This window comes from Neofelis nebulosa, chromosome 1, assembly GCF_028018385.1.
Source record: "Neofelis nebulosa isolate mNeoNeb1 chromosome 1, mNeoNeb1.pri, whole genome shotgun sequence".
In the NCBI taxonomy this organism is placed as follows: domain Eukaryota; kingdom Metazoa; phylum Chordata; class Mammalia; order Carnivora; family Felidae; genus Neofelis; species Neofelis nebulosa.
In genome coordinates, this window is record NC_080782.1 from 66,513,129 (window position 1) to 66,523,594 (window position 10,466).

The 10,466-nt window shown below is 40.1% G+C and overlaps 1 protein-coding gene across 3 annotated transcripts in view; it reads right to left on the minus strand.

Annotated features, from left to right (window-relative positions):
* Positions 1-9,952, minus strand: part of UIMC1 (ubiquitin interaction motif containing 1) — a 120,777-nt gene extending 110,825 nt beyond the window's left edge. For 2 of the 3 annotated variants that reach the window (XM_058724216.1, XM_058724208.1), the window contains exons 1-2: positions 9,816-9,952; positions 2,105-2,257 (exon numbers count right to left, since the gene is read on the minus strand). In XM_058724216.1, the coding sequence (XP_058580199.1) occupies positions 2,105-2,251 (147 nt within the window). In that variant the 5' untranslated portion in view covers positions 2,252-2,257; positions 9,816-9,952. Of the gene's footprint in view, positions 1-2,104; positions 2,258-9,815 lie in introns of those variants that run through there. The other variant, XM_058724213.1, reaches the window with a different exon arrangement.
* Positions 9,953-10,466: the final 514 nt, after the last annotated feature.

Consider the following 10,466-nt stretch of genomic DNA (forward strand, 5'->3'; position numbering starts at 1 on the left):
AATTGATGGATTCTTTTATTTTCTCCTTTTTTTTTTAATTGTATTTATTTCTTTTGACAGAGAAAGAGAACACGAGCAGGGGAGGGGCAGAGAGAAAGGGAGAGAGAGAGAATCCTAAGCAGGTTCTGCACTGTCAGCACAGAACCCGACATAGGGCTCAAACTCATGAACCATGAGATCACGACCTGAGCCAAAATCAAGAGTCAGATGCTTAACCGACTGAGCCACCGAGGCACCCCTTGTTTTCTTCTTTATACTTTCATACCTTTTTATTTTTTTATTTTTTTTCTTTCATACCTTTTTAAAAACTATTTAGCCAAAATCCTAATTAAAAACTAGACTATAAGGAAATTCAAAAAAATAAACAAATACCCAACAGAGATGTGAAAACATGTTCAATTTTCCTATTAAAAAATACACAACTTTTTCATTATGAAATTGGGAAAAATAAGAAATGTGGTCACACCCTTCAAAAGGAACAAGGCAACTAATGCACTACTGATAAGAATACAAATGAGAACAAACTGTGACGGTTGTAATGAAGTATACTATATTAAAATTCTAAACTGATCTTGTAGGGACTAGAGAATCAAAGATTTTTTAAGTAAGCGAATACAATAATCTAAAATCAGAATTCTTAAAAGAAAGTTGGAGTAGGGGCACCTGGGTGGCTCAGTCGATTAAGTACCTGACTTCAGCGTGGGTCATGATCTCAGAGTTTGTGGGTTCGAGCTCCATCAGGCTCTCTGCTGACAACTCAGAGCCTGGAGCCTGCTTTGGTTTCTGTGTCCCCCTTTCTCTCTGCCCCTCCCCTGCTCATCCTCTGTCTCTCTCTCTCTCAAAAATAAATAAACATTAAAAAAAAAAAAAGTTGGAGTAAACTAAGTGAAACGTAGAGAAAAACAGAAGGTAGACAATCAAGTTCAGAGTCTTAACAGACTCAAGAGCTCTAATAACAACATGATCTCAATAACAAGAACTGAAATAACAGATGATCAAGGAAAGAAATGGAAATGAAAAAGAAAGAATAGATCTGAGTGTCATTTAAGAGGTAAAAACTAAAGAATGTGGTGAATGATTAGGTATAAAATATGAGAAAGAGGAATGAGTTAAATACAATTCTGAGTTTTAAAAACAAGGCAAATGAGGGGTTCTACCATCAAATGAGCTAGAAGATAAAGAAAAAAGAGAAGTAAACTTGGAAGAAAAAACAATGACTTAATTCACTGCCTTCCTCTATGTAACCTAAAGACCAAGGGAAATCTCTAATAAACAAATGGAAAGAAGGAACAAAGAAGAGATGTTAAGATCTAAAGCAGCACTGTCCAAAAGCAACACTGTCTAATAAAGTTTTCCACAATGAGGGGCACCAGGTGACTTAGTCAGTTAAGTGTCTGACTCTTGATTTCAGCTCAGGTCATGATCTCACAGTTCATGAGTTCAAGCCCCATGTAGGGCTCTATGCTATAGTGCACAGACTGCTTGGGATTCTCTCTCCCTCTCTCTGGCCCTTCCCTGCATATGTGTGCGCTCTCTCCCTCTCCTTCTAAATAAATAAATAAATAAATAAATAAATAAATAAACAAACAAACAAACAAATTTTTAAAGTTTACCACAATGAGGTAAATGTTCTATAACTGTGTCATCTAATACAGCAGACACTAGACTCATGTGGCTTTGATCACTTGAAATGTGCCAGTATAACAGAGAAAGGGATTTTTTTAATTTAATTTTAATTAACTGTAATTTAAATTGCTACAGGTGATTCATTGCTATCACACTTGGAGACTTTACAGCATTTACATTCTCTTTCACCCACTTTCCAAACACATAAAAATTAACATTTACATTTGCCTTAGTCTCTTCTAATAGTTTAAAAAATACCATCTTGGGTCAATATATTACAAAAATGAGTAACTATGATCCAGTCTCAGCCAAACAGTATTACTTTCTTTTACATAATTCTTAATTACATTTACAAATCAAAATGAAGCTGAGTAAAAAACTGCACATTCCAGCAAGCTGGCATTAAGGTATAGTCACAAAACAAGCCATAGAGAAGGCCTAGTTTGAGAGCTAAAGCCCCACTATTCAGAATACTAACCTCTCCATCACTATCAGATATCACAATGAATGCATCTTCAAACCTACGTTTCCTCTTCAGATTGACAGAACTGGCAGTTTCTGCATCTTTCTTCTCCAAGTTCTGTGCTTCAGTGGCTTCTTTAACCCTTTTCTTTCTCCGTGGCATCCTTGTCTGAAACACAGGGTAAGTAATTTACTCAAACTTTAATTTTTCCAGATACTATCTGTAATTTAATCATATAAAAGAAAAAGGTTCCCATCTAAAAGAAGTAAAACAACTTCTGAATACTTCCACTACTCATTAAAATTCCAATTTTTCTATTAAAAAACTATATATGTACATATCTCATCTCTGTAGGGACATTTCAATAAAAATAATATAATAATTTATCCCAGTTATTTAAACATTAACTTAGACAGTTGGTTCTCTTGACTATGTATTATAATTTAAAGGAACTATTTTTCAACAGCAATGCCTCCACTTGATAAAGAACATCTCCAAAAAAAAAAAACAAAAACAAAAAACAAAAAACCAACCCATAGTTAATATGACACTTAAACATAAAAGACTGAATGCTTTCTTCTTAAAACAGGAACAAAACAAGGATGTCTGCTTTCATCATTTCTAATGAACATTATCCTGGAGGTTCAAGGCAGGTCATCTACACAAGAAGAAATAAAAGATATCCAAACTGGGGCGCCTGGGTGGCTCAGTCACTTAAGTGTCCAACTTTTGGTTTCAGCTCAGGTCATGATCTCATGGTTTATAAGTTTGAGCCCCATGTCTTGGGGGCTCTGTCTTGGAATTCTGTCTCCCTCGCTCTCTGCCCTTCCCCTGCTTGCCCTCTCTCTCTCAAAAATAAATAAATAAACATTAAAAAAAAAAAAAAAGACATCCAAATTGGAAAGGAAGAAGTAAAACTATCACTATCTGCAGATGATATGGTCTTGTATTAAAAAAAAACAAAAAAATTAAGAACTCCACTGAAAAACTATTATAGTTTTAAAAGTTCAGAAGTTCAGAAAAGACTGCAGCATACAGTCAACATACAAAAATCAATTGTAGTGTTATCCACTAGCAATAAAAATCCAAAAATTGAATTTTAAAAATTCTATTTCTAATAACATCAAAAATAATGAAATTCTTAGGAATAAATGTCACAAAATAAGGCAAGACTTACAAATGAAAACTTAAAAATATTTTGAAAGGAGGGTCCAGTTCAAGATGACATAGTAAAAATCTTGATTTAACCTCCTATAGACACACCAAGTCTACAAATATATATGGAACAAATTATTTTGAAATAAACTTAAAACCTGGCAGAGCAACCCATTCACATAAGACAAATGAGAGGGAAACCACATCAAAGCAAAGTTAAGAGAAATCTCATCATAATCCCCACCCTAGCCACAACAACCCACAATTTGGGGTGGGGGGGGGGAGTCGACCCAGGAGCTTCTCCCTGAGGAGAGATCAGTTTGAATCTCATATCTGGCATCACAACTTTTCAGACCTGCAACTGAGAGATAAGCCCCCTAAACATCTAGCCCTGAAAGCCAACAAGCTTGCATCCATTAAGACTCCCAAAACCAAAAAAATGAATTGAAAAGCAGTTCTCAAAAAGCTGACACATACCAACTCACCCACCCCAGGGCTCAACACAAAGGCAGCCAACTGAAAAGCACCAAGACTTTCTGTGAGAGAGAATTATTTGTTTATCTTAAAACATCAGCCTGAGGCGCAGGCATCTAATTTAACATACACGTGGGTGACTACTGAAATATTGAAAGGCAGAGGCCAGTAGGCACCATCTTTGCATCTCCCTCTGCCTCATTCAAGCTTGCCAGTATCTCCCAGAAAGGAGTTTGTGCCCTTGTCTGATACTCCAATTTTTACAGCTGCTTCCCAGGGGATACTTCCAGATCACCTGCTTCTGGGGGCCACCAGGACTTACTTACACTGACAGTCCTGCAGGACTTTATATATTTGCATACTTTAAATGCTGCAGCCTCAGAGTCTGGCTTCCAAACAGCCTCAACCTAGGTGATGACTGAGTTCCTCCCCTTTGGGACATTGGCAGTTCTTGGCATACCTTCAAGTGCCAGGAACCACTAAAAATATACTAGGCTGCTTGGATAATCACAAAGATTTGAAAGACAACTAAAAGCTATGGCAAAGTTGAAAAATAAGGTTCATCTCCTACATAAGGCCATTCTTTCAAAACTTGCTATTTTATCTAATGCACAGAATCAACATGGAGTCAAAGAAAATAAAAAAACAAACAAAAAACAAAAAACAAAACAAAACCAGAGGAAGATGTTCCAAACAAAAAGAATTAGATAAAATTCAGAAAAACGCCTTAACAAAAGAGAGATAAGTCATTTACCTGACAAAGGAGTTCAAAATAACAGTCACAAAAATTACTCACTACACTCAGGAGAATGAATAAACATAATGAGAATTTTAATTAAAAGAAAATAAAAGAGAGTACCAAACAGAAATCACATTACTGAAGAATGCAATAATATAACTGAAAAATACAATAGAGGGGTTCAACATCAGACTATATGAAAAAGAAAAGATCACTGCACTTGAAGACAGACCAATGGAACTCATTCAATTAGAGCAGCACAAGAAAAAAGATGAATAGAGTGAAGACGCATTAAAGAACTTATGGAAAGGACAAAACCAGGCAGACCGACATTCACATTACAAGGGTCCCAGAAGAGGGAAAGAAACAAGAAGGAAAATTATTTGTAGAAATAATGGATAAAAATTTCCCTAATCTGGGAAAGAAAACAGACATCCAGATCCAGGAAGCCCAGAGAGTTCTAAAAAAGATGAACCCAAAGGAATCCACATCAAGACAAATTATATTTAGAGTGTCAAAAGTGGGGCACCTGGGTGGCTCAGTTGGTCAAGTGTCTGACTTCGGCTCAGGTCATGATCTCACAGTTCATGGGTTCAAGCCCCGAGGCGGGCTCTGTGCTGACAGCTCAGAAGCTGGAGCCTGCTTCAGATTCCGTGTCTCCAACTCTCTCTCTGCCCCTCCCCTGCTCACACACTGTCTCTCTCTCTCTCTCCCTCTCTCAAATATAAATAAACATTAAAAAATTTTAATTAAAAATACATATCATACTTAGTGGTGAAAGACTAAAAGCTTTCCCCTTAGAACAGGTACAAAACAAGGATGTCCACTCTCAGCACTTTTATTCAACATTATACTGGAGGTCCTAGCCAAAGCAATTAGGCAAAAGAGAGAAAGAAATAAATAAAAAGCATATACACTGGAAAGAAAGAAATAAAACTATATTTTCAGATGCAGTGATATTGTATATAGAAAATTCTAAGGAATCCACTAAAAACAAAACAAAACAAAACAAAACAAAACAAAACAAAACAAAACAAAACCCTATTAGAGGAGTGACTGGGTGGCTCAGTTGGTTAAGCATCCAACTTCAGCTCAGGTCATGGTTTCACTGTTCCTGAATTCAAGCCCCGCATCAGGCTCTGTGCTAACAGGTCAGAGCCTGGAGCCTGCTTCAGATTCTGTGTCTCCCTCTCCCGCTCATGCTCTTTCTCTCAAAAATAAACGTTAAAAATTTTTTTAAAAAAGAAAACTATCAGAATACACAAGTTTGGCAAGGCTACAGAATACAAAATCAATAAATAAAACTATTTCTATACATTCAAAATGAGCAATGTGAAAATAAAGTTAAGAAAACAATTCCATTTACAATAGCATCATAAGGACTAACTTTACCTAACAGAAGACATGCAAAACTTATACTCTGAAAGCTATAAATCATTTTTTAAAAAAATGAGAGATCTAAAAAATGAAAAACATCCCACGCTCAAAGATCAAAAGATTTCATATGGTAATACTCTTTAATATTTTTTAATTTTTTTTTTTAACGTTTATTTATTTTTGAGACAGAGAGAGACAGAGCATGAACGGGGGAGGGGCAGAGAGAGAGGGAGACAGAATCGGAAGCAGGCTCCAGGCTCTGAGCCATCAGCCCAGAGCCCGAGGCGGGGCTCGAACTCACAGACCGCGAGATCGTGATCCGGGCTGAAGTCGGACGCTTAACCGACTGAGCCACCCAGGCGCCCCTATTTTTTATTTTTTTAATGTTTATTCATATTTTGAGAGAGAGTGAGTGGGGGAGGGGCAGAGAGAGAGGGAGACACAGAATCTGAAACAAGCTCAAGCTCTGAACTGACAGCACAAGAGCCCAATGCAGAGCTCGAACTTACAGACCGTGACATCATGACCTGAGCCCAAGTCGGACACTTAACTGACTGAGCCACCCAGGAGCCCCAAAGATGGCAATACTCTTTAAACTAACATATCAATTCAATACAATACCTAATAAAATCCTGGTTCATTGTGTGTGTGTGTGTGTGTGTGTGTGTGTGTGTGTAAATCAACAGGCTGATTCTAAAATTCACATGGCAATTCAAGGGTCCCAAGATAGATATTTTTAACTTTTTTAATTTATTTATTTTTTAGAGGGGGGAGGGGCAGAGAGAGAGAGGGAAGGAGGGAGAGAATCTGAAGCCGGCTCCACACCCAGCACGGAGCCCAACGTGGGGCTCAATCTCACAACCCTGAGATCATGACCTAAGCCAAAATCGAGTCAGATGCTTAACCAACTGAGCCACCTACGTGCCCTGATGATCCAAAAATATTCTTAATTAATTAATCTTCATAAAAACCTAAGAAGTATATATAATTATTATTAGGAAGCATAAGTACAGAAAAGTAACTTGTCCAAAGTTACAAAGCAGGCACTTGCAATTCTGTCACCTGACTCCAATACCCTATAACTTAATCTTTACACCTCTTCTAACTAAAACTGCTACCTAATATATGGTATGCACACATAAATATGTGCTGAATGAACAGCTTAATGTATATATTTAAATTATTAAATACTACAAAAAGGCATAAAAGGATAAAATTATTACAGGTTGAATAGCATAGGTAAAACCTGGATGTCGGAATTAGTTTGAGAGAATTCTCAAGGAATCATGGTGCCCCAGGAAAACATCTTATATGGAATAGCTTTCATCTTATTAAATGTTTTCTGTACCCTAGAGTTATTTAAACAAAATTGCTCAAATCTGTTATGAAGAATAGCTATACCACCAAATATATGTATTTCTTAAAGATGAGTAAATAAAAACCCTTTTCTGTAGCAGAGAACCACCTGTAGTCTCAAAGTGGGTTTTCAAAGAATTAAGCAGATAAGAGACAGGTAAGAAGCATTAAGTAGAGGCACCCCACAGATACAGACTCCAAAATTCAGTGCTTCATGAGATGTAGCCACTTGGCTCCACAGTAACTCTAAGAGTAAAAACAAGGCATTGGTTGGCCAATTTAATTTTTTTAATGTTTATTTCTGAGAGAGACAGAGCGTGAGCAGGGGAGGGGCAGAGAGAGAGAGAAAGAGGGAGACAAAGAATCTGAAGCAGGTTCCAGGCTCTGAGCTGTCAGCACAGAGCTGGACTCCGGGTTCTAACTTGTGAACCTCGAGATCATGACCTGAGCCGAAGTTGGATGCCCAACCAACTTAGCCACCCAGGTGCCCTGCTGTTTGGCCAATATAAACACACAGGCCAACATATAGCTCAGTTAACTATTTATTTAAGTTGCTACCCTTCAAAATAAAGAACTCACTAAAATAATGGCTTATCTTCAATTATTTGAACTGAGGCTATAGAATGAATTACCACTAACTGTGAAGGAAAATTAGAGCCTAGAGGCCAAAAGCCTCATCTTAATTATGACAGGAACAAAATGTCTCTAAAAGAATGTACAAGCAGTAAAGGTGTTGCAATAATGAGACGTGGGTTTTTTTATTATTATTATTTCTCACGTAGCTTTTTTTGGTAGTGTCCTCGAAAATCTCCAATTTGGGATACTATTTGTCATTTTCTTTAAGCACATCTATCATGTTTATCTATCTGAAGAACAATCACTGAAAATATAATTTTAAATCTTGACATTCTACCTACCAAACCTGCTTTGAAAGCTTAAGGACACAGGGACCTTAACAATTCTTTATGAATGACTGACTATAAGTTATTAAGTCACTATTCAAGAAATGTGGTACCAACCTCTTTATCACCTGATTTCACAGATTGTTTCCTTGTTTTAAAAAAAAGGTAAATGGGGGCCACTGGTTGTCTCTGCCCAGCCTCCAACTTTGGCTCAGGTCATGATCTCACAATTTGTGAGGTGGGGCAGAGCCCAATTTCGATCTTCTGTCTTCCTCGCTCTCTGCCCCTCCCCAACAGACATACACTGTCTCACTCTCTCAAAAAGAAATAAAACATTTTTTTAAAAAAGGTAAATACCTTTACAAACACACACACACACACACACACACACACACACACTTATTCTTTATTCTTGGCCTCAGGATAAGTGTGTAACAACAAACTCCAAACACATTTTGAGTGATAATTATAGTTATTTATGGAGTCCTGGGACACTATTCTTGGTACCTCACATACATTATAAAGGTTATCTTCCCAATAACTATATGTGGTAGGATTCACTATTTTACACTATTTATCACTAATCATTATTTTAACGATTTTTATCACTATTTTAATGTTTGTAAACTTACTCAAAATCAAACAATTGGCAAGTTCCTAGGTTGGTAAATGGATATGTTGTGAACTGCAGCTCGATATGCCTGATTCCAAAATCACATTCTTTGATTCATCTACAAAGCACTAGCTCCCGACAGAAAAAAATACAGAAGCATAAAACTTTCACTTTTTCCTGGACATTACTTATATCTCAGTTTGATACAGTGACTAAATACAAGAACATTAGGCTGGATTCAAAACAGCCCTACCACTTATCAGACAGGTTACCTCATCTGTAAACTTAGAATAGTACCTATTTCATAAAAGTGTCGTTAAGATAATCTATAAATGTGTACGTGTAACAAGCTTGAAACACTGTCATCATACACAAAGAAACATCAGTTCCGTTAGAGGGGAAAGTGGCAAACAATAAAGATTTCCAAGGAACAGATTTTTTTCTGAGCAAATAACTAATCACTCCGCAACTGAACAGTAGCCTGGCCCGAAGGGGGGGAGGGGGGGGCAGCGGAGGGGCCCGGTGGCCCCAGCTCCGGTAGAGGTCCGGGCTGTGGGGCTCCGTGGGGGAGGGGGGGGGCACGGCGAGGACTGAGCTGCCTCCCGGGGAGTTCAGCGTGAGGAAGACGCTTTCGAGGGACGGGCGGGGTCAAGAGCCCATCGTCGGACGAGAAATAACGAAGGAGTGCTCAGGAAGATAAAGGCCGCACCCCCCCGGCGCGCGGGGGGGGGGGGGGAGCAGGGGGGAGGGGGGAGCGGCGGCGGCGGGGGGGAGGGGGTCAGGCCTGGCACCTGAGGGAGGAAGGCCACCACCGCGTCAGGAGGCGCCCAGCGAAGTCCCTACGGCCCACCCTGGTGTACCAAAGGGCCCCACTCTCGCGTCGGGAGGCGCCCGCCCGCATCCTGTGTTCCCACCTCGGCGTCCAGAGATGCCCACCCAACAGCCTGAGGGGCCACCTCGGCGTCCGGAGAGATCAGTCCCTGCGCCGAGAGGGCCCTACCCAGCGTCAGCGGCGCCCCTCGGGTGAAGAGCGGGCCGCGGCCCCCGTAAGAGAAAGGAGGAGGAGAGAAGACGGCGGGCTGGAGGTGTGTGGAGGCAGCAGGTACTCACCGACCGGCCGTCGGCCCTCAGCCGAGCCCCTCCCCCGGGGCGCTGCGGGTCGCGAGCGTCCGCAGCGCGTCAGGAGCGCGGGGCTGGCGCGCGCGCAAAGCTGAGGCACCGCGGGGAGGGGAGGAGTCGCGCTCTTGGGCTGGTGGGAGCGCAGGCGCCGGCGTCTGGGGACGAACCAATCCGCACCGCGGGGGGAAGCGGCTGCCAGGTCGTACCACTGCACGAGGGCTGGGGCTCGCCAAGAGTGAGTCGGATTTGAGCTTGGAACACAGATCTTGCCCTCCCGGCGTTTTGCGGTGTTCTCTTTAGTTGTGTCATTTTTTTTACACGTTGAGGGAAACCAAAGGGTAACAGGCGCTCGAAACACTGCAGTGAACCCCTTCAAAGTCTTTTCTGCCACACCAAACCTCCTCTGGCCCTTTCTTTTCATGTAGAATTATATTGAAATTTTCTGTTCATATGACCACTTGAAAACTATCACCTGATAGTAAATGTTACAATCTGATGGTTTTGAGAAAGGGAGGGAAACTGAGAAACAGAAACTCTTAGGTAACGTGGAGGTATAAAATTAGAACAGCCACTTTGGTGAAATTTAAAATGTATGTTTTATGACCCAGCAACCTCATGTCTAGAAAAATCAGAAAGAAACTC